Here is a 25,036-nt window from a genome sequence, read left to right as displayed (position 1 = left end):
ATTAAAAGAGTTAGAATCATGCATATAGAGGAAGCTTTAATTAGTTGTGAAATTTGACAATGGGCAAGTATGTTAAAGGTTTAAATAATTCTAAATTTTCCTATATACCCTCCTGCTAAATTCTTCTACTTGTTGTAAGATAGAACATTACTAGCGGATTTGAGAACTTGATCCACCACTACGAAGACAACGGGACATACAACAATCACTCCAAAAGACCGTGCTTTGGAAGTTTGTTATTTATCCTCCCTCTAGCTTACCAGTTACCACCTTAATAGCCGTTTTGTAATCTAGCTTAGCCTTGTGTTCTTTGGGAAAAAACAATGACATAAAAGGAAGTTATTAATGTTCTAGTTGGCTTGTTCACAAAACCAGAAAATGTAATGTGTCTACACAACATTGTCAAGGGCGTGCCTATGTAAACTACGATTATAATCCCTCAAAGATACGGATACCACAATTTTCATATATTTGATCCATAGTTTTAAAAAAGTTATACCCTAAATTTTGTAGATATTTCTTCATTTCTCATCTAGTTCCTCTATTAATTAATCTTCCTTAATTTGCTCAAGTCATGTTCTATTTAATTTATTTATGAGCCCCTCAAATTATTATTTTCTTTCTGTTTAGTCCTTCTAAATATTAAAAATTTCTCATTTATTTTTATTTATTTTTACTTATAAATAAGCACTTACCAAACAAACAAGAAATCTATATATCAAATTAACAAGGGAACAATTTTTTTCTTTTGAAAACCAAATATAATTTTTTTGAAAATAGGGAATCTAGTAAAAATTATCGTGATACTATGAGAAATTTAAAATAAAATTTAGACTTAAATATAAATTTATTCTTCTTATTTTGTTTGATACATAATTTTCATCTTCTATTTTAAAATAATATGTAAATACATTAACGGAGAAGAGGGTTTGCACATTGGCTTTCGCATAAGCCTCTTACATTCGATCAGTTTCCCAGGCCTCAAGCGTTGGGAGTTTCCAATAAAAGGGTTATCACCTATATTGGACATCCATTAAGGGACTTGAAACCTACATCTTCCTTCTTGAAATTCTACACCTCTCATTATTGAGATACAATCATATTCTTAATAAAATTTTAACCTCCCTTCTCCCTTGTGTCAATTCTAACACCCCCACCCCACTCCCGCGACGATATCTCTCTCAATCCCTTGATGGCCACCCCCCACAAGGACATGTTCCTCTCCCTCCCTCATTCTCGTTCCTCTTGAGAAGGTAAGTGACTTCTCAAATAAAATTTAATTAACTATAAAATAGCTTACAAAATGACAATTTCATAAGAAAAAACTCTTCCAAAATGACATAAGCAAAAAAAGTTTTTAGAATGATTGTTCTCAAAGTATTTTTGCTTAAGAAAAGATAATTTCAAAAAACGTTTTTTAAAATCCAAAACTTATGACTTTCAGGTTATTAGTATAATGCTCTAACCAACTGAGCTAATGAGACAGTTATGTTATAAAGTAAATAATGTTGTTATACATAACACTAAAATTTTTAATGTATATTTAATGCGTATGTAAATTTAAATAATAAATTTTGTAACAATTAATTTTAATATAAATCATACAAATTATTTAATCCGTATATTTTTTTAAAAATAAAAAATATTTACTATTACAAAATTTAGTATATATTAAATTTTATAATAGTAAAAAAAAATTAATGCACAAATGAGTAATTTAACATATTAATAATTAAAAAAATAAAACTTTAAGGAATTAAAAAAAGAAAACCAAAAAATCAATATATATTTATATTGGTGTTTTGTTTTTTTTAATTTATATTGGTTTTTTGGTTTTTTTTTAATTCCTTTAAGTTTTATTTTTTTAATTATTAATATGTTAAATTACTCATTTGTGCAATAATTTTTTTTACTATTACAAAATTTAATATATATTAAATTTTGTAATAGTAAATATTTTTTATTTTTAAAAAAATATACAAATTAAATAATTTGTATGATTTATATCAAAATTAATTGTCACAAAATTTATTATTTAAATTTACATGCTCATTAAGTATATATTAAAAATTTTAGTGTTATGTATAACAACATTATTTACTTTATAATATAATTGGTTCATTAGCTCAGTTGGTTAGAACGTTGTGCTAATAATTTGTGACAAATTAATTGGTAACAAATTATTTTCAATTTTTTTAAAAAAAAAACGTAAGACACTATCTTACGAAAGAGGTTCTTCCCTAAGAGTGTTGTGCTAATAACCTGAAAGTCAGAAGTTCGAGTCTTACTTGGACCATTATTTTTAAATTAATTGGTAACAAATATTTTTCAAAAAAAACAAAAAAAAACGTAAAACACTATCTTACGGAAGAACCTTTTCCGTAAGACTGCTGAAACGCTTACAAAAGAGTCTTCAAGCATGAAGGGCAAAATTAAAAAAAAGGGGAAATACTGGGTGCACCAGCAATACTGCTGGGTGCACCTAGCAACACCCAATTTCTAGGTTAGTTGGCCCAAATTTAAAAATGATCGACTAAAACGAATTAGTTAGACCAATAATAAAATCAAAAGATATACTATCAAGAAAGAGTGCATAAAATTAAAGAGAGAAAAAAAGATGCACAGAAGATATGTTTATTTAATTTATGTGAGGGTGTTCATACAAATTAATGGAAGATAATGAGAGAAAATGAGAAATTATAATTCTATAATTTTTCATAATATGAGAATAAAAATGCTACCAACTAACATTATATAAAATAAAATAATTTTACACTCACATTCAATCACAAATTATCAAATATATTACATTTGTTAATTTTTATAATAATTATAAAAATAGATTATTTATTTCTGATCAGTTAAAAGTCATATTCAATCACTGTCCCTCTCATTTCCCTACATTTTGCACCACCATGTACATTGTTGACGTGAGTGTGGGAACACCGTGTAGACGTTGTGGCAGTGCAGTGGAAGGAGGAAAAAGTTCTTATTTCAATTAAGGTGGGGGAGGAAGTTGTTAAGCTTCGTTGATAATTTCAATTATGCTTGTGTTGGTGATTAATTTGTCCGGATTACCTTGTTTGTTTGGTTTTCTCTCTTCTCTCTTTCATTGTGATATTGATTTCTTCTTTGCTCTTTCTCCATTAATTGCTTATATATGGCATTCATATTGTGTTGCAATTTTTCGCCAGACTCCATGAAATCTGTGGGGAATGAATGCATATAGGAGGTCAAACTACTGAATTTTTGCTCCTCTCCGCTACGGGTCATACGTTGGAATTGTCCATAATAAAAAAATTGATCCAAGAAAATAATATGTTACGATAATTGTATGTGAAATTATGGTGTGCGTGTGTTTGGGGCGAATCTGCAATGTGAGGAAGAAGTGCACCCTGTCTTTTAACATATAGGCAGGGTTGGACTACCTAAGTGTGTTGCTGGAGATGTGCATTCTGGAAACTAGTTTCTGGAATGGAACAATGTGTGGAAGACAATTGACTGCATTCCGAAGACTAGTCTCTGAAATGATATACATTTTAAAAATTAGTTTTCAATAAATCTGTAAAACGCAAGCGAAAAAAAAAACAATAGGAGATATTTTTAAGCTTTTAATTTTTGGCATCAATATTATAAGCTAAATGAGAAAATTAATTTAACGACTGCACATAGGATACAAGCTGAGTAGTTAAAATGGAGAAGGGTATAGATTTTTTTTTAATACACAGTACCTATCAAGCTCAAAAGAGAAATTTTATTTATAGCAATACAACTAGTTAATTTATAGTAGCGAATTTTGGGCCTTAAAAGAATAACATGAGAAAAAAAATAGGATTAAAAATGAAAAAGTTAAAATAAATGTGTAATTATACACGAAAAAGACAGGATAAAAATGATTATATACGAGAGGATATTGTTGTGACACTATTGAGAAGATGACAAAAAAAAATTAATTAAGATGGATTAGACGGTGCAAAGGATGTTGGAGGTACAGGTGAAGAAAATAGATCACATGATTTTTAGTCTTGTAAAAAGGAATATAGATAGAACAAGCAGAAAATTCAATGAAATTATTAAACGAGATTTTACAGTGAATAATATGTATGGCAATTTGTTTTTTTACCTAGTCCAACAACATTATTTAATTGACCTTGTAATTGACCTCATGCAAAACAAGAATATTGTTGTTCTTATATTGTAATAAGTTGAGTATAAATTGAACACCTTATCTATATTCAACATTCTACACATCTAAACCATGTAAGAAATTGAAATAATTACATTAAGAATAACTATTAAACACTCATAGATTGATACAATACAAACTCCGAGATCAGTTAAGTGGAAGAATTAATGGAAAAGGAGAGATGAACAAGGAGCACCTGCTTGCTTATCAATGCCTGGGGACGACCTAGTTTGAAGTCTCTTTCTCCTAGCTTTGGGGTGCACATAAAGCCAAATGTCACAGGCTCAACCCTGATCCTTTTCATATATGTGTATGTTATACTATACAAGCTCAACCCCCCTAGGCCACTAGAGCAATAAGCTCTTCAAGTCCACAATCCATCAGCTGCAAAGAATATGGTGTAGATGTGTTTAATTCAATTAACCACCATCAGGCCCTCCATGTTGTTGAACTACCCGGGTACGAGTAACCCGTCTTCTGTTATCAGCTGGTTTCTCATTGGCTGCTTCAATCTGTTCCAATGTTTCAACAACTTCATTCATTGATGGCCTGACTTTGGGATCTGTTTGGATGCATTTGAGAGCTAGTTCAGCTAATTGTAAAGCTAAATTGTTTGGATACCTTCCTTCTAACTTTGCATCCATGGTGCTTCTTATTTTTGCTCTACTTAATAGATTTGTTTTGAGCCAATCTCTCAAGGACATTTTCTGACACTGGTCCAATATATCCCTTATCCTCTTGCCCGTCAGCACCTCCACCAAAACAATTCCAAATCCATACACATCACTTTTCACGTACAAACGACCTACACAATCGACATGAGACGATTTAGAGTCTTGTCACGTTTCCATGATAGGCTTATGAAAGGAAATTAAGAGTAAATTTGTTGATATTATACCTGTTGCAACGTACTCAGGAGCAGCGTAGCCATGTGTCCCCACAACCCGTGTTGATATGTGACTATGATCAGGCGAATTCACAGATTTAGCTAAGCCAAAGTCTGATAACTTGACTGTATAATGCTGTGATAAAAGCAGAAATTAGAAAGATTTTTTCTTGCATTACCATGATTTCTTCAATAGTATGCATGCTCCAAGTTGGATAAGCGAATTTTGTCTTTCACTTTTCAAGATATTCAATTGCAAAATGTGATCATGGGATATTCAATGCCTGAACAATGAAACTTACCTTGTCAAGTAGTATATTTGAGGGTTTGACATCTCTATATATAATTTTCTTCTCCAAGGAGTGAAGGAAATTCAGTCCCCTAGCTGTTCCAATCATAGTCTTTAGCCTTGTATCCCAAGAAAGTGACCGAACATTTGCACCTCCTGCAGAAGCAAAATCATGTGCATAGATCAGTGAAAATGATTAATCAAGTTCCCGAATTGGTACACACGCTGGCTGTATCAGCTCTTACTTCCATATAGGTGGTTATCCAAGCTGCCACGATGCATAAATTCATACACCAGGAACAGTTCAGTATCCTCTAGCCCAAATCCCAACAACTTAACAAGGTTGGGGTGAGAAAGCCTCCCTAAGAAATTCACCTCTGACTGCACAAGAAAGAGCATCAATATAAATATTAAATAGAAGCCACATACCAATAAAAGGTGTGATCCTAATTTTGAAGGGTTATTTATTCCAATACCTGCCATTCCTCAATTCCTTGGGTGCTTTCAGAATTCAATTTCTTGATGGCAACAGTCAACCCCTCACCTCTTTTTTTTGCTGCTCTATCATCAATCAAGCCCTTGTATACTTTACCAAACCCCCCCTCTCCTATCACAGTCTCAGCTCTGAAATTTTTGGTGGCTGCCTTCAATTCTGCCAAAGTAAATGCTCTCAAGTCAACATTATCCAAGATCTGCCCTTGAGGAAACTCCTCTTCATCTCTAACTCGAGAGGCTTGGCTAGTCTCAGAGCCTCCCCAAAGGGATGTGCTAGTGTTATTTCCAGTTGAGTAGTTATTACTACTACTTGGCCCAAAGAACCTGCTGCTGATTCCTCCAGAGTGGCTGCTACGCCCAAGAGAAGTAGAATTGCCATTCTGTGTTAATCTTGTGTTGCTTAGACCAGCAGAAAATTGAATATTCCCTGAGACATCGTAACAAGAAAACAAACTCTGTCTTGTAAAGTAACAAATGATGCTAAGATGCTAAAGTTTTAAATCTGAATTATCAGGAACAGGATCAAGCATTTTTCATGATGAACTCTTGCTAATGCTGATACTAATACCAAGGATGCAAATTCAGGTTGACTTCTATGCTTGACTAGTTGACTTGTTTTCAGAATTGATCAAATGATTATGCACTTGTACTAGCAACCTAAGCAATAACGAGGAAACCATAAAAAGGGCAAACACACGTTCTTTCTTCTTACTTGAAAATATTTGATTTCATATGCATAACTCATAATAATATTTTAGCATGAAGCGTTTCTATAATTCTAGTGTCGTTGACATGTTGGTTTACCTGATTGATTGTTGAGGTTGGGGGCAGTATTGGAGTTGGGATGATCGCCTGGAGAACCTGATTGAAGACTCCAACAATTCCCCATTGAATTGTTTCTGCATTTACCTAAGCAGAAAAGCAGGGAAAGAAATGCTGAGAGGCGTATCTGACTTGGTTTATAGTGACAGAAGTGCAAAGAGTACAAAGAAAATATTACTTGCCAAGATAATGGTTGTACTTGTATGTGTTGGAAACAAAGGAAACTTCCAAGAAAATTCAATGATAGTTATGTGTTGATGTGGGGCAGGGAGGTGTGAACTGAGTATTCATTTTCTGGTGTTGGCCAATCACATCGCTAGCTTGTAGGTTACGATTATCAACATGGCCGCAAATAATAACAACAATCACAAAAGCTTTATAGCAGCATTTCTACCATTTAATTACTGTTGAGTAAATTTAAATAGAAAAAAAAACTAAGGACGAAAATGCAGAAACACTTAAAGAATTTGAACAAAAAAAGTAAAGTTCGTAGAAAAGACTTGTTATGGCATGTAGTTGACTACTGAGTTGTTTTGTAGAAAATGAATGAAATTGATATTTAGCAAACAAAAGGTACTTGATTTGCATTACATCATACCTTAAGTAGGGAGGAAAAAAATAAATTCTTACCACTGATGTCTATGTCTATAGATAAAATTCATCATGGATTTTTTAAATGGGTATTTATTATCTAAGGATAAGAATATTTTTGTATTCACTGTTTAATGAATAAGATATAAATATCATAATATAATATCTTACATGTGGATATCTATTATTCATGAAATTATAAAAATATGCTTATATATAATTTAATTTTAATATTGTTTCAGTGTCACTATCATGTTCACCCTTATATAAATATTATATATATATATATATATATATATATATATATATATATAAAATGTATTTTCAATTTATTTTTTGAAATTATGCTTTGAGATATTATAATTTTATTTATACTTTAGATTTATGTTTATTGATGTTTAAGCGATACTTATTTCATAATTAATTCTATTGTATTAATGTTTCTTTTTTACTCTTGATTTTTAATTCACTAGTTTTGCTTCAAAATAAAAATATCACCTAAATTAAAGTATTCTTGAATATCCATGGATACATACAAGTATTAAAAAAATTCATAAATATTTTTCAAACAAATAGGCACTAGATAATAGACGAATAACCGCTTTCCTCTAACAGCTAATCTCTCTATTCATACCCGATCATATCAATTGTCATTCCTAACCTTATTGTTGTTTGGTTCAATTTGTCAAAAAGGTTTGCCGTGATGATTTTTTTTTTCCTTTCCATTAAGGCATCACTCTTCTAGATAAACTGAATTCCAATTATCTGCTATCAGCAATCAATTATGACTTATGAGTAATTTTTTTGGTATGTTTGATAACGAGTACTTATTTTATATTCTTACAAATCTTCTTAAAATAACTTTTATTCTTTTATAAAAAAGGTATTAAGTAAAAAAAAGTATATATGTATTTAGTGTCTTAAAAATGAAAAAAAAAATCCAATACTTTCTATAAATGAAAGAATTAGCAGAATATTGTGAAAAAATTAAAATATTCGATCACCAATCCTATCGACAAAAGTCAACAAAAATAAATAAAGAAAGAAGACAATCAACTAAACAACATGTGCAGTGACAAGAGGAAGTCTTAATCGGGTAAACATGTCGACAAACTGTAGACGTTAATTTCCTCAGCAACAAAAAACTGTAGACGTTAATTAACTAAATCTATTTAACTGAATTAAAACACTTGGATCCAAAAGTACATCACCAATATTTTTATTAGATGTTTTAAAAAAAATGTATAAACGTAAATAGTTTTTAAATTGTATTACATTAATTAAAGTTTAAAAGAGATCTGATAAAGCTTGAAAGTTTTTTTTTTTAAAAAAAAAAACAAAATTTAAAGAATTAGAACATCTTTCTTTAAGTTAATTAGTGAGGTAGATAATTTGAAAAAAAATAAGTAAGGTAGATAATTGTTAAAAATAATTGTAAAGTGTATTTATTTATTTTATATCAGTTTTTTGAATGGCAATATTTAAATAAACGAGAATGTGACACTTGATTGAAAGTGTGAGCCTATTTGTTTTTTTATTTTTATGATGTGCCTATTTTTTTTATGATAAAGTATGAGCCTATGAGAAATGATTATGTATTCATTTTCATTGTACATGTAAATTCAAACTCAAAGTTTTTACTAATTTATTTTTCTCAGCGTATTTTTTTCTCTTCAAACTCGTACATCTTATAAAATTCTATTTAAAACCACTAGGGGAGGGCCATGGCCCGTGGTTGCCACTTGTCACCCTTAAATTGTTGTTCATGAAACTTGGATTCAATGTTTATTGCACAAATCTTTTTCTGGTGAATGATATGCAATTGTATTATTATCTTTCATTGAAATGTCGGACATTTTAATCTTAAAGCTAGCTTGCCCTTTTTTTTTTTTTTTTTACCTTTAACTTTCTCTGCATGATAGTATGCAGAGAAAGATTAATAAGTTCAAAAATATTAATTCCTTCAAATACATTCATTCATCTTCAAATGGTCTCTAGATTTGGTGTAAGTTCTACTTAATACTCACAGGAAGAGGAAGTCAAGAACAGAGAGCCTAATACATTGTTGGTCACTCGTCATTGTCAGTCATCACTGTCCATCAGACACGCATAAAGATAATTTTTTTTTGTCAAAAAAGAATGAAGACACAATAACAACAACGTGAACAAGATCGGTGACATCCTTTACCTCATACATATATGTACTAATAATAAAAGGAATAAAAAATGTGCAGCAACTTCACATCATAACACACACACGTCTTATTCATTTTTACATCATTCACGTACTCAAAGATCAAAACATGATATCACTAAATCAATCAATATCAATAAATACACAAGCGTTATGCAATAGATACACTAAGGCTCAAGCCTACATGTAATGTGGTATCATATAAGTGAAAAACCATCCTGGGACGCTTAGGAGTACATAACAAGTCACACCACACAATGAGTATGTCAGGTTACTCTCACTAAGAGTAAAATTATAAGGTGACCAGTCAGGATCACTCCGTTTTGCGAGAATATTCCAATCATATGAGATCAACATAGGCAGAGCACTCAAATCGAGTGTCTTTACTCCCAAGGCCTAGACTTCGAAAAATCCATTAGGGCCTCACCTTCCTGATTTAGGTCTAACCCCTAAAACAATTTTTTTCACACAGACACTCCTCATGAATTATACAATACTCATGACCTCATACTCGTGTTTTAAACACGTTTAACATATTGTGTTACAATTTAACATTGGTTCCTAACTAAGAAACATACACTTTCCCTTTAACACTACACATAAACACTTTTTTCAAGGTAAACACCGGTTACGTTATTGTATAATTCACAGTTCACAATATAAGTATTGTCACATCAAGTGTTAAACACACACTTATTCACAACTAAATCTCACGTCCAGAATTTAACATCTCATAATGTCACAATCTACTATCACATGTTTACGTGTATCTCACAAATTAACACATGTTCAACTTTGTACTTATACTCGATTTCAACAATATTATAAGTAGACACTGTTCATGAATTATACAATACACATGGTCTCACTCGTGTTTTAAACACGTTTAATACATTGCGCTACAATTTAACACTTTAGGTTCTTAACTAGGAATCTTACATTTTTCCTTTAACACTGCACATAAACATTTTTCTCAATGTAAACACTGGTTGAGTTATTGTATAATTCACAGCTCACAATACAAGTATTGTCACATCAAGTATTAATTATACACTTATTCATAACTAAATCTCATGTTCACAATTTCACATCTCATAATGTCATAATCCACCATCACATGTTTATGTGTATCTCACAAATTAACACATATTCAACTTTACACTTATACTCAATCTCAATAATAATATTTTAATTCCAAAGCAACATGCTATCACACAATTCATGACATATTTAATTTATCACTTATACACAATTTCAATCACAATTTCATGATCCCAGTATAACTATCTATCACATTAATCCTATCAAAAACACAAACAAATTATACAAAAATGTTTCTCAATCCATATGGAGTAAAACCGCTCAAACAATTTCACATAATCATACAGGAAGAATTTCAATTCAATAAACATCCCAAAATAAACCCCAATTTGATCTTTCTACACATGTTCATTCTAACCCCAATTGCGATAAACTCATCTCTTACCTCTAAGCGGGCTCATGTGTGTTCCAGTAGCGATAACGAATCTCTAGCGGTTCCCTAAAACTCCTCAAGCCTTTTCTCTAGTTGCTCTAATAAGGTTTCCAAATGTTAGAGAGAAGGAGAAGAGATTGAAGTCTTCATTCCACTGTCTGCGTGCAATGCATATTTCTTCCTCCCTAGACATTATATTACAAATCCCAATGGTGAAAATGTGCGTAAATGAATTGCGAACCTGGAGTCCAAATTTCACAACGATTCAACGATTAACAAGTTCATGATTATAGTTTTACTAGAAAGGATTTTGGATTTATACGAAAAAGGAGAAGGTTACGATGCGAAGGGAATTTTTATCACCTTCGATATTTTTTTCACAATTTCCAATGGTGAGAATGTTCGGAAATGAATTCCAAACCTGGTGCTCAAACTGATCTAACATATTTATTTATAGTTAGAGTACTCTCAATTTATTATTTATTCTATTTTTTTATTATTTATTATTTTATAAAAAGATACTATTTTATTTCCTATCAAAGAAATAAATTAAATATTTTTTATTTTTCTTTAAATCATTATTTTAATAAATTTATTTATTTTTATTTATTTAACTATAAAAATCTCACAATTTTTATAAAATTATTTATTTTTAACTAAAAAAATATTTTTAATTTATTTTACGAAAAATAAAGTGTTATAATATCAACAGAAAAACCTACTTTTTATATTGTTTACTAAAAGATACGTATGCAGGTAATGGGGTTTGATAACATATTGTTAGAATATTTTAGCTATTGTCCCAAAATAAATTTATTATCAGAAAAGAAGTAATTAAGTTTTTATCCAAATAATTTTGTTGTTTTAAGTTTTTAAAATACTCTAGTATAAGAATATGCTAGCAAACTTGTGCAGAAAAACAGAGTAAGAAATGCTGAGAAGCGTATCCGACTTGGTTTTATAGTGACACTGACAGCAGACTAAGAAAATATTACATGCCACGTGTCTCTTGAAGAGGACTAGATGATAATGAATATACCTTAGTAGTACTTGTATAGTTGTATGTGTTGGAAACTTCCAAGAATACTACAAGTAAATGCAACGCTTTTGCTAATCATGAGTTGGCGTTGGACAGGGAGTTGTGAATATTCATTTTCTGGTGTTTAGCCACCAATTACATCCATAGCTTGTTGATTACAATTCTTTCTCAGCAAGGCTGCAAATATTAAATAGTTGAATTTAACAATAATCACAAAAGCTTGGTTCAATTTGTCATAAAGATTTGCCATCAGGACTTTTTCTTTTTCTTTTTATTAAGCCACTCTTCTACATAAACTGAATTCCAGTGATCATATGCTATCAGCAATCAATCATGAGTAACTATATATTCTCTTTTGCTAAAATCTTTTTAATATTTTATAATAATAAAAAAGTATTAAGGCTATCAATTGTGGTTATTAAAATATTTCAAATATATTAAAAATAAAATATTAAAGGTATTTATAATTTAAACAAACACATTAAAAAATAAAAAAATTATTTATTAAAATAATTATTTTTTTCAATAAATAAATTTAAACAAACTTATCCAATACAAATAAAATATAAATGAGTCTTGTTTACGCTTGTTCGTGGTTGGATACAGCTTAGAAAACTAAATCAAATCGAACTGAATTGTAGAACCATTCTCCCCAAATTGAACTAAAAAACAGTTCGTCTAAACTAAATCAAACTATTTCTTTAATTCATTGCATTGTATTCTAAAAATGTGAAAGAAAGCGATTTAGGACTGTTGAACCAAAAAGTGCAGAATCGATGTGGGAAAAACTCGTTACCTTTTACTCCGTGCACTGGTGATAAGGGGCAAATGGGAAAAACTGAGCTATGAATGGAGAAAATGGATTTCGCAATTTCAGGCCTGTGCATTTTGCAACTTTTGCTAAATCTAGGATTTTAAGAGCTTTGATTTGGGATTTAGGATCCGTAACGAAGAAGATTGCTTGAAGGGAAGAGATGATTCTGTTAATGAGAGGCCGAAGGTCAAGCAAGAGCGACAGAGAAGCTAAGTTTGAAATGGAGTTCTCCTAATTGAACTTGTGAATGATTTGGTCCAAATTGTGTAAAAATAAAACTAAAATACGACCAGTTATCAAGTAAACTGCTGAAAATGATCCAATTTTTTAAACTCCAGTTTAAATTGATTCATCGTTCAGTTTGGTTAACTTTTATATATATATATATATAATTTAGTGCTCTAAGGACACTAAATAGGAAGTTTTTATTAGATTAAACTACAGAGATTCCCATAAGTTTATTACACCTAATATCCTTCTTATTTTCTTTTGCAGTACATTACAATTGCCCCTCTTGTACGTTTAAGACGTTAGTACTGTTAATTTTAGAGCATTATGTGAGCGGAACATGTATTTTAATGAATTATTTTTATAAAATATATACAAATCTCAAACCAGACCTAAATAAATAAAATAGAAACAAAAAATACATAACTTTTCGAGAACATTAAATCAGAAAATAGGGTATCCAAAAAAAAAAAAACCAATATTTACACAAAATTCACCATCCAAATCTGCAGCCATGAGTTGAAACCTCACGCCGTTTCCATCATCAAAGTCACAAGAAAAAATAAATCACAATGAAGCAAACAAACAATTTTGAATCTCATAAACTGTTATAGAGGATACTTGAAGTCTCAATTTGCCTCCGATGAAGGACGCCCCTTGAAGGCCTCTGAAATAGGAAACCGCATAGTGAGAAGTGACGAGGGGGTCTTCGCCATCTGCGGAATCCCAAAGTGGATGTCACACCAGCGCCGATGTTGCACCAGTGTCGCCGCCACCAGTGCAATCTTGCGACCAACCAAGGCACCAACAGTGTAGATCTACCAGGGTTTTTTTTTTTTATCAGACCTCGCACCACGTTTCTGACATCGTGGACTCGTAAGCGGGGATGCCGAGGCATGGGATGGGGGAGTGGTGTTCAACCAGAGTACTTCGTTCCATCACTCTCTATCGTATTCATACCCAATCTTTCCAAACTGAGCAAACCCTAACCATACTGGTTAATGGAGAAAGGGCAACTATGGACTAACAGTTTATACTTTTTTGTTATTAATTTTTTTTAAAAATTGACGGAACCTAAATGGTGTTGCACAGGGGTCTAAAAGTAATGTTGGAAAAGAAAGGATATCAAGTGTAATTACTCGAAAGGGGATTTATCTAATTTACTCTTTTTATCAAAAAGTAAAGTGAAGAAACTATATCAGGTAAAAGCTCATTTACAAAACTTCCCCAGAAAAACGTTTTTGTTTCTTTAACTAATTTTAACATTTTCCAATTTAATTATGAGTGGAAGGAAAATTTACATCATAGGAAAAGTTATATCGGAAGTTATTTCATTTACCCAGTGAAACGAGAACTACGCTATGTGACACGGATTAAAAGAATAACCATGACAAATACGCATGTCATCACAAACATCACAAGCCATGTTAAGCAAGAAGTCTTGGAACTCTCTGAGTAGATTGCCGTTGCTCGCACATTGGCACGACCGGTGCTTGCCAAGCTATGCTCAATAGCCTTCTCGGTAGAATCAAGTATCTGCAAGCCACCCACAATCAATTCATTAGGTTAACACCTCATCATTCTAACTCCCAAATGTGAGATAATTGCCAACAAGGTTATGACTTGTACAAAGAATAAATCTAACGACCACTGCCACAAGGTATTAACACTCGCCTTCCTTCACTCTCACTATGCTAAAATAAGATACATTTTGCATCATCATCTCATACAACCGTTTAGCAGTTAGACAAGCAGGATTGAATGAAAATATGAGATTCGAGACCTTTTCAGTATTTTGCAGGGACTGGCTCATCATGAGACTACTCTCTTTCAGTTGTTTTGCCAACACCACCATCTCATCAGTCAAATCATCTTGAAGCTTTCTAAATAAATAAAAAATTGAACAAAATTAAACAGCCGAGTGAACAATGAAAACACAAGTGATACACAAGAAATGCAAAGTATTAAGAGAATAAACGTAAATGAATATAAAAATTATTGATGTAATACATTTGCACACATAGCTTAATAGAAATTATTGGTATCATATTGATAGTGATTCAGAAACATCCTGAGAACTAGTCAATGAAGACCAAATAAACTCCCAAATATATGATCCTAATAGTCCACCATATTAAGCTAGTAACATATGGTAACCGGTAAGTTTAACAATGCATCGACGATCGACCTTATTCATCAATGCTTGTCCAGAAGAAAAATACACTTTGCTGTTCTAGACAAATTGACATAGGAACATGTTTGTAGCCTGTAGGTCATGGACTCTTCACCAAAGCGGTACTTAGTCCATTGACCCACCATTACATGAACTTTAAATAACAACTCAAGTAAACCGTACCTATGCTTTTCAATGTGTGCATGTGCTGTAGCATCCAGTTTAACAGGTGATGTGAGGCCAGTCTCAGCAGGCTCATGCGCTCTATCTTCCGTACTTGAGGCAGGTCTGTCCAATGAATCAGATGAACAACAGTAAAACAGCCTACAAAATACACATAGTAGTAAGAAAGGCTAGCTATAGCTTACACAGGCCTTCTTCTCAATCCAGAAGAAAGGAGTATCTGCTTTGTTTCCTCAGTTTCAGAAGAGTTTTCTTTGACAGAATTCCTTTCAAAGTCCTTCTTGGTTACTGGTGGGTCACTCTGGGTTAAAAAATTGTGGTTAAATGAAAATATTTCATAAACTAGGACTTTTAGAATCTTTTTTTTTTTTTTTTTTTATCTTAGTAAGCCTAGGGGCTTCTCCTGCATCAGGTTTTTCATAATTTATTTCCATAATTTCTGTTCCTCTCAAACACTATTGCTTAAATTTAGTCATTCCCAATTTGAATTTTGAATTTTAAATTTTAATATGCCATATGAAAATAATAGACATAGAAATTACATGTTTTGTTCATATAATTTTTTTTTCATAATTTTCTCTTTAATTTCAAAAGTCTTACTTCTTCAATTATTCTTATCTTAGAATCCTCGTATATAAAGTAAAAATACCTATGCATAAGAAACTTAAAGTGTAACTAAAGTGTTATCCATGATATAATTTTCACCTGACCACTATCTACCTACTTAACCTTAACTAAGCATACCCATACCCTTAAGTTTATAGGACTGGCATATCTTTGTAAATCAGATTTAGTACATTGTTTTTTATTTTTATAAAGTGTGTAACTTGCATTTCATGAATTGTATAGATTAGATAGGATTGGACTAGACAACGAAACCTTAAATGTTTAGTCAGAGACTGTAAAGTTCTTTTTTACACTTAAACATCTCTCCAGGATATATTAATTCATAAATACATACCACACGATTAACCAATTTGGAAGCAATGGCTTCAATCTTCTCTGAATAATCATTCAACACAGCCTTTGAAATCCTGCATAACCAGAACAGAGCATATATACACACAAATGAATGCACATACATTCGGTAGAGAAACACATAAGAAGTAGGGGGAATATAACAGCGTTAATTTATAAGTTGTAGACGAGAAGATAATGGACAAGGGGAGGTAGAAGATGAAAAAATAATCATGTCAGTTTACTTCAAAGAAATATATAATAATTATTTCTACAAATCCAAGATTTTATCAAAGAATTACAAGGCGGGAAAGTAAAGCTTATGTACAATGTGAGTAATTATTATTTTCAAGAGAACTCAGTGTGAATAATAGCATAAGTCAATTCATATATTCCATAGTCTGGACCTATTTGTATTGTTTGAATATAAGGATAATTAGGGTGGTAATACTCCTATTATGTTATGTATGATTTTGGCCTGAGATTATACATATTGCTCTATAGTCTATGCTAGTTCTTGACCTAGAATACTACCATAAATAAGAGTATTAGATTATTATTTTATATTATGACATCACTCTTCTCCCTTTTTTCTTTCCATTTGATTCATAAATTTCAGTAAGTACTAAGTATTAATTTCTAACATTCAACTGTTCAAACCCAAAACAATGCCCCACTAAGAAAGAAAATCCCACCCCACTTAATACTTAATAGTAGCAGGTCTTGATAAAAAAAATGGAATGGCCATATGATGTTTTGATCATGTTTAGGGAAAGCATGTCTAATTTTTTCTCTTACATTTCTATCTATGGAACTTTTAAACTTTTGGGGCAGCCACCTATGATGATCCACCCCTTCCACTTAAGGTATATATTAGTAAAATTAAGGGAAGATTTCCAAGAATTAAAATTAACTGATGATTGTGTTGTGATTTATAAACACTGAAGTTATATGTAGTTTCACTTATAATTTCATGACACCTATGCGTATCAGATGGTAAATAAAGAGACACACAACACCTTGGTAAGCCTTCCGGTGTCCTTTCTTCAGCCAATTGTTCCAATTGTTCACGCAAAGTAGCAACATACTGCAGAATCCCAAAATCAACAAATGATTAAGTTTGTGTTTTTCAGAGTTAAGAAATGACTAAATTAACTCTAAAATAAGAAGATTATAGACATAACCCTATTAACTCTAAAATAAAAAGTCAAGACTTATCTTCAGACTTACATGCACAAGTTTTGCCTGGTTTTGCTGCTGAGGAGCAGCTGCAAGCAACCTCTTTAAGTTTACTTCTGTTTTACTGATTCCCATACCTACAGTGTTCAGTCATTATACAAATTATCCGTAAATCAAACATCATTAGGCATAGAAACAGAGGTAATTAAGTAAAGCTTATCTGGTCAAGCTACCCAAATTATAAACAAAAATCAAACACCCTAAATATCAATGAAACTATTTCAACAAGTTTAATTTGACATCTATAAATTCTAAAAAATAAAACAAGTTTCAATGATAAACATAATGAAATGAGTACCTTCTGATTCGTGCCTGAAGCAATAAAATTAGTAATGCTCTAACAGATGGAACCAGAACCAATAACCACCAGAACGGCGGCGGCCGGGTGGCTAGCGCGACAACCAGCGGCGGGGGTGATTCTTCGTGCGACGGTGGCCGGAGGACGACCGAGCTTCGACGGTGGTTAGAGGTTTGCCGGCAGTGAGTAGGGACTCTCAATCTGGTTTCTCTATTTCAGACTTTGGGTTTGAGATCTTGTGATTTCGTGCCTGAGCCTCTATTCCTTTTCATTTTTTTTTTTGGTATATTTTTAGTTGTTTAAGCAAGAACGTTACAATCGTGTCATTTTTTTGCCAGGAAATGTTATTTTGACATCGTTTTCAATACAATCAATGAAAAATAAGATTTTTTCTTTTTATAGAAATAAACATTTTTTATATTAATTTCAAATACAATCAACGTAAAAAATAATTTTAAATTGGTTATTAATACAATGGTTTATGCAAAAGGTTTATTTACCCAACTTTCGTCAATCAAAATTAGCGGTGCTGAGAAAAAAAATGATTATAGTGTTTTTTAAAATAATTAGACAATTGAACCTTTTATGTAATTAAGGGATTTAATTAAAATTTTAATTATAATTAAGGGATTAATTATATAATTAAACATTTTTAATTATCAATAATTTTAAAAACAAAAGAAAAAATAAAAATGACTGAATAAGATCGGATTATTAATTACTTGACTCACTAGTTAAATCATAAAATCGAATGGAATTAATCACTTATTAAATTAATGACACGATACATAAATTACGTGATCGATCTAAATATCAATTTTAAGAATAATTGCATCTTGATTGATTTGAATTTTAAAATTATAAATATTATTATAATTAAGTTTAAGTTAAAATATTAGTGAGATATTTTTGTTTACATTGAAATATTTCAGTTACACTAATTCTCATTGAAGTTTTTTGATATTGCTCATAATTTTTTTAACATCTACAATAACTCTATTATAAGGTACATCATATAATATTTGTTAAACAATTAAAAAGATAAGTATGATAATATATGAAAAGATGAAAAGTGTTAGTGTAATGTTTTTAAAATAATTAAAAGAAATAATATAAGAATAGAAAAAAAAAACGTGTGCAATCTAAATTAAAACACAAGGGGTATCATGTAATTTACTATAGTATTTTATTTATCACCAACTTATAAAAAAAGTAATTGTTAAAATCATGAGTCAAAGTTGTTAATTTATCTGCAGTAATGTCTGATAGTTTTCAATAGGTTAATATTTACTTATTATTTCAGCATAATTATTTAGTGGTTTTAATTTTTCATTCAATTATGTGTAATAATAAATAAAAATCAAGTTACCATATTAGATGCCTAAAATAAAAACTCAACGTGTAAAAGTTGATTAAATTCTGTAAAAAAATAATTACATTAAATTAATCGTTAACATACATCAAAATTTATCAATGAGCATTTTAATTAAAGTATTTTAAAATATGTTTTATGAACAAGAATATTTTTTTAAGAAATATATAGTTGAATTTTGAATAATCTATAACTATTAATTTACAATAAAAAATAAATATTAAAATCAAGAGATAAATTAGTATAATATTTATCATTATATATATATATATATGAAAATTTCCTTTTTTTAAGATATATTTTATAAACCAATTCTTCTAAACCATAATGATAAAAAAATAATTTTTTTGTTTATATTTTAATATATATATATATATATATAAATAATAATTTTTTTAAAAAAATTCGTATAAAAAGTCACATCTCTAATAAATACATATTTATTTATCAAATTTAATAATTATATTGTACTTAATTATATATTAGTTAGTGATATTATTAAAGTTAATTACATTTTATATTTATTAAAATTATTTTTTGTATAAGGAAAAATTATCTTATTTATTTATATGTAAGTAATATTTTTTATTTTCTTCATTTTTTAGTTTGTTTGATTTCCACATTTGAGTTCCATTTACATGTCATATTCTATAAATTATTGCATGTGGTATTTTGTTTGACTATATTATTAAAGTATTACTAATTTTATTGGAAGAATTTGTTTAATCATAAAGTGGAATCTTGTTTTTTTTTTTTATCTAAAAAACTATAAATAAATTATTATAGATAATACTGTATCGGTATATGTAAATACAAACATAAACATGATAGGATATGATCGTCCCTAATAAATATATTAGACCTTGATCACACGACAATGTTGGCAAGTGTGCACAGAATTGAATAAACAGACGCAGGTGTTTCTGAATCGAGAGGTAGAGAAAATGTACGTGGATCACGCGTTTTCGATTTCAGATGAGGACATAATGATGGATGGACCGTACACGGTGAGCAACAAGGCACCCATCAAGGAGATCTCCCTCGCCGTTTCCCTTCTCGTCTTCGGAACCCTAGCCATCATCATCGGTTCCCTCATGGCCTATAATCACGTCGGCGGCGACACCGCTCACGGTAACAACATCGATCCCTTTTATTTTAGAATTACTGTGACAATTTATAATAATTATTCAATTATGTATAGGTCTGTTCTTTGCGATACTGGGAACACTCTTGTTCATTCCGGGTTTCTACTATACGCGCTTTGCCTATTGTGCTTACAAAGGATACAAAGACTTCTCTTTCTCTAACATACCTCCCGTATAGCTCAGCTCTAACATACCACCTTTATGTATAGATCTTCTCTGTTTCTACCTTCTTATTTATATTGCTTGCATTGCTCTAAACTAGTATATGTATTACTTTGCTAAGATTTTGTTTTTGTTTTACAGAATCAATCTTCCTCCTCTGATTCCATTAGTCAAATTTACTTTTATAAGATCATCTCCCTAGTACAATTGACTTATTTGATGTGTTTTAACTTTGTTAACATTCAGAAAACTCCCTACGTTGTTGTACAAAAAAATATTTTGCTTTGAAACTCACAAAAACGTGCTGATGCATGTTGTCCCTCTGTTAATGTGCAGAAGATCCCCTTATGAGGATTAATTATGCACATTTTGGTGAGTTAAGAAAGCTCATAGGGGTGCACATGACTCGTATAGTTGGAGGCAGGTTCTTGAATTTTAGCCTTTTCACTTTGCTATGTAGTCTATACTTACCACACTACAATAAGTAAGTTGCGCGGATTGCATACTAGTACCCTCCCCTCCCCTACTCTCCTCCCTTTCCTTTTCTATTACCTCTTGTCTGTGCATTTTGTGGACAACAGGTATCAAAATTATTTCAAGTTACCTCTCTCACTTGTAGGAGCATGAAGTTTGAAATTGGGTCTATAGCAGGCAATTGCATCTTTTCCTCTTTGATAAAGGGGTATGATTGGGACATGTATAAACCTCCTGTCTATGTACTTATGCAAGGTTTTAAATTATTATCGTGGTTTTGTTGCAATCTTTGATGTTGCGGGCAATTCTGAACAAATGAGACTAATGTGGCCATGTGGCCACAATTTCGGTGGTAGTAATTCCAAAAACCTTAAGTGTCACGGCTGAAACAACATTTGTGCACCATTTTTTAAAATCTAGTGCGTACTTATGTGTTGTCATTTAACGAACCTGGTTTGTGCAATATCCGATTTCGCTCCAAGTTTAACAAAGGCTATTTGCATTCAGCCACTTTTTTGGGAAAGAATTTGATTTGATTATGTGGAATGTATAACCGTATGACTACTGACTACAGATACAACAACCAATGTACGGGTTCTTCAGATTCTTTCTGAAGACTGATTAGAGAGATTTCTTTTAGGCGTGTTTAAGGTTATTATCCTTTTTTTGTTTACTTGCATTCAGATGTCGAGAATTGGATATAATTTTTTTCATTAATTAGTTTTTCCTACTGAAAGTGGCCTTCTCCATCTTGTATTATTCCTTTGAATATGATTCATGACAAAGTACTAAATTCTCTCAAACAATCCTGCACATTGCGTTCCTAATTTTTTGTCTTACGTATCCTGTATCAAATTCAAATATTCAATTTAAAGAAAGTTGTGATAATAATAATATAAAAAAGAGAACGTTAGCGACACTTTCTTTAATATTTTTTTCGAATACTTTTAAATTAGTTAAAATTTATTGAAAATTAACAATTTTAATAGATTTCACTTCTCATTTAATATAAAAAAAGAGAAAGAAACATAATTTCAGACTTACATAAATTGGTAGCCGAACTGCAAATTTTTTAACTAGAGTAAGGGTATCAAACACTTTATTAGTACTCATAATTTCTTTATTACATCGTATAATTTATTATACTTACATTTCTCCTCCTTTCTTTCCGCATCAATTAGTATTTAGGTGTCCATATATGATTTTTCTTGTAAATATGATGCAGAAATGACATTGTTACCATGGATGTTTTGATCACTTATCTGGGTTTTTTTAAACAATTTTAATATCAAACACTATATACCAATTATAAGTGCAAGACTGCAAGAGTATTGTACCAAAAAAACGTGCAAGAAGTAACAAAATAACTACCAATCGAACTGATATTCAAGGCTAGTAACGGCCAGCAGCGAAGATGAAGTACTTAAGTCATTGCATTTTAGCTCAAGTCGCATGTATCTATGTTTGTTTATCAGGACTAGGATATACAACCAATGTTTTTAAAAATTCCCGTTAAACTGGGAAAAATATTATTTCATAATTTAATGGTTTAACTATAGATGAATTAATGATAATATGTTTTATTATTATTATTATTATTATATTATGGCATAAAGCAACTAATTTGTAATAGAAAAGTGAATACATTATTTTTATAACCCATTTTATTATTATAAATTGCTTGCTTTATTTCATATAAAATAGTATCAATAAGTCGTTAGAATAAATAATATTAGAGTCGATTCCTTAAGTAAGATTTCATATTTGAGGAATAAAAAAATTTGATTGAAATGGAAGAATTCTACTAAACATGATGGTCAAGTTCTCTAACAAAGATTAGTCAATAATAAAATCTAAATTTTTCTACTAATAACATGGTTAAAAAATATATTATAATAATAATAAAACAGTCATTAATTCACTTATAGTAAACCACAAATGATAGTTGGCTTAGTGGACGATACAATATGGGATTTTGATCCTCTATGGTTTTTAGCGGAACAGTCATTCATTCAATTTACTTTATTATATGATAAAATTATCTTTTTTTTTTAATTTTAATCGTGCATTTTCTTTTGAAATTGTAGACCATCCGGTTCCATATTTGTGCTATGCAGTAGTGTGCTAACACAAGCAAATGAGAAAAACATGGTATATACACGGTTACAATTGCAGTTTGCGAAAAGCTAATGCATATGGCATTGATTCCAAAACTCTTAGTTCAGTTTGATACCTTGGATAAATTAAAGGTAAATGACGTCAAAGAGCCTTTGATAGCTTGAAAAGTTATGACTAATGACGACGACGCGAATACCACTGTGATACTATATTAATACTTTAACAGAATAGAATATGTATGATACCTGTTCCTATTACGTTGAGATTTATCTGCTTTTACGAAGCTTCAAATTTCATTAATTATTGTAAAAAAAAAAACTGCGCAAGGTGCCAAGATCGAATGGTCAAAGAAGCAATGATAGACTGATGGCTTGAAAGTAAGTGCCAAGTGACGAAGGAATATGTTCGCTGCGAACAGCGGTACTTAAAGATAACACAAGTACATCTGCACAAGATGGTGAATGATTCTTTATCATAGTATAGCATGTGTTTTTATCCTGTCCATATCAATGGTTGTAATTTCTAAACTAAATGGAGTACGATATATTTTTATAAAGTTAACATTTTATACGGTGAATTCTGTATATTATTTTTCAACTACAAAGTTTCGGGTTCTGGAAAGGAATAAGTTCATTACGTACTAAGGAATATGAGTACAGAAAGACAATTATTCTTACGGTTAAATATGACCATCTTATTGTATTGGTGCTTTATTAGAATTTCCACTAATTTTAGGGTTAGAATATTTGGAGTATAAATATGAGATGAAGTGTTATATTTTCTAAGAATGAAAATATTCTACATAATATAAATAAAATAAAGATTTATAAGTATAAATCTTAAATTTTAAGTTATAACTATGGGATGTCAAATTTAGTTATATATCTATCAAATCTCTTCGTCTCAATCGTGTTTAAAGTATCAATTCATTAACGGATTGAGATAAAGGTAAAATAACTCATCTGAAGCTTCATTTATAAATAACACGATTTAGTTGTCTTGATATGATTTTAGATTTCGTACCTGCATGAGTCCATGACTTAAGTATAAGATAATTTTTTTTCCCGATAGATTAAACCATAGCTTGGAAAATTTGAGTTTGAACATGTTTAGTAGTTAGCAATCTTCTCTAACTTAGTACACCAAATCCAACACAAAGCTTGTAGGATCCGCATTGTGCTTTATCGGGCACACGGGGCAAAGTGAGATCTTTAACTTTTTTTTAGTATTTTTGGTTAATTCCTTTTCGTTTTATATAGTATTATTCGTTGTTAAAGTAGTTTGTGACTAGATATTTAAATCAACCGTGGAGATCTTAACTCTGCAATTTTCCCCAGAAGAGAACTCAAGAATCTTCTAATTCGACCTGCACATGCATATATATATATATATATATATATAAAATTTTGAAGTTGGAGCAACAATGTCGACTACAACATCATTGTGCCTAGTTACGAGTAATGCACCATCAATTGGTATAACTTCTGCTGCAACCGGTGGAGCACTACTCATAACTATGCATAATCATATTATTGTACTACTAACATCAATGGTTACTGCATCTGCCAGAACGACAACGGTAACAGCATATTCATATTGGTTATAAATTTATGATTACGTTGGAATTGTGCCATATAAAAGCAAGATTGGTTAAATACGTAGTGCATGTTTGATAATAAGATGAGTTCAAGTCATCATGACTTTTTGAAACAACAAATATCTTGGGGTGATTTTACCACAATTTTTTACCACTAATTAAACCAAACACACTAGTTCTAATATCTTGCTTCATTTTTAGTACATCAAGTTACACAACGTGTTAAAAATGCAGGAACTTGAACTAGACAAGTTTATCATTCAGTCTGTTCAGAGATTGACAAGGCATTTGAATAGATGC

At 30.7% G+C, this 25,036-nt stretch overlaps 3 protein-coding genes across 7 annotated transcripts; 1 reads left to right on the top strand and 2 right to left on the bottom strand.

Moving 5' to 3' along the window:
- Positions 1 to 2,750: 2,750 nt before the first annotated feature.
- On the bottom strand, positions 2,751 to 6,888 carry LOC100816903 (probable serine/threonine-protein kinase PIX13). Of its 2 annotated transcripts, XR_419008.4 has the most exons (7): positions 6,661 to 6,861; positions 5,838 to 6,283; positions 5,607 to 5,742; positions 5,375 to 5,517; positions 5,085 to 5,208; positions 4,383 to 4,991; positions 2,751 to 3,522 (listed from the first exon to the last, which is right to left on the bottom strand). XR_419008.4 is itself a non-coding variant. In XM_003549218.5 (6 exons), exons 1-6 carry the CDS (start codon positions 6,743 to 6,745, stop codon positions 4,606 to 4,608), a joined length of 1,320 nt encoding a protein of 439 aa, XP_003549266.1. In that variant the 5' UTR covers positions 6,746 to 6,888; the 3' UTR covers positions 4,115 to 4,605. The 2 variants fall into 2 exon arrangements, 1 of the variants encoding a protein (XP_003549266.1); XM_003549218.5 differs by lacking the exon at positions 2,751 to 3,522 and having other exon boundaries at positions 4,115 to 4,991; positions 6,661 to 6,888.
- A 7,343-nt stretch (positions 6,889 to 14,231) lies between these two features.
- On the bottom strand, positions 14,232 to 18,234 carry LOC100811568 (uncharacterized). Its single transcript, XM_006600403.4, has 8 exons — positions 17,869 to 18,234; positions 17,562 to 17,647; positions 17,351 to 17,418; positions 16,336 to 16,408; positions 15,560 to 15,675; positions 15,375 to 15,479; positions 14,802 to 14,901; positions 14,232 to 14,554 (listed from the first exon to the last, which is right to left on the bottom strand). The coding sequence occupies exons 2-8, from the start codon at positions 17,643 to 17,645 to the stop codon at positions 14,378 to 14,380; spliced, it is 723 nt and encodes a 240-aa protein (XP_006600466.1). The 5' UTR covers positions 17,646 to 17,647; positions 17,869 to 18,234; the 3' UTR covers positions 14,232 to 14,377.
- Positions 18,235 to 20,072: 1,838 nt separating this feature from the next.
- LOC100814785 (transmembrane protein 230) lies at positions 20,073 to 21,469 on the top strand. 4 transcript variants are annotated; one of them, XM_006600402.3, is made up of 3 exons: positions 20,080 to 20,371; positions 20,442 to 20,588; positions 20,887 to 21,469. In XM_006600402.3, the coding sequence occupies exons 1-2, from the start codon at positions 20,185 to 20,187 to the stop codon at positions 20,561 to 20,563; spliced, it is 309 nt and encodes a 102-aa protein (XP_006600465.1). In that variant the 5' UTR covers positions 20,080 to 20,184; the 3' UTR covers positions 20,564 to 20,588; positions 20,887 to 21,469. The 4 variants fall into 4 exon arrangements, with proteins under 4 accessions (XP_014624876.1, XP_006600465.1, XP_006600464.1 ...); XM_006600401.3 differs by having other exon boundaries at positions 20,884 to 21,469; XM_014769390.3 differs by lacking the exon at positions 20,442 to 20,588 and having other exon boundaries at positions 20,073 to 20,371; positions 20,884 to 21,469.
- Positions 21,470 to 25,036: the final 3,567 nt, after the last annotated feature.

Source organism: Glycine max, chromosome 17 (assembly GCF_000004515.6).
Source record: "Glycine max cultivar Williams 82 chromosome 17, Glycine_max_v4.0, whole genome shotgun sequence".
In the NCBI taxonomy this organism is placed as follows: Eukaryota; Viridiplantae; Streptophyta; class Magnoliopsida; order Fabales; family Fabaceae; genus Glycine; species Glycine max.
This window is presented reverse-complemented; position numbering and strand designations above follow the sequence as displayed.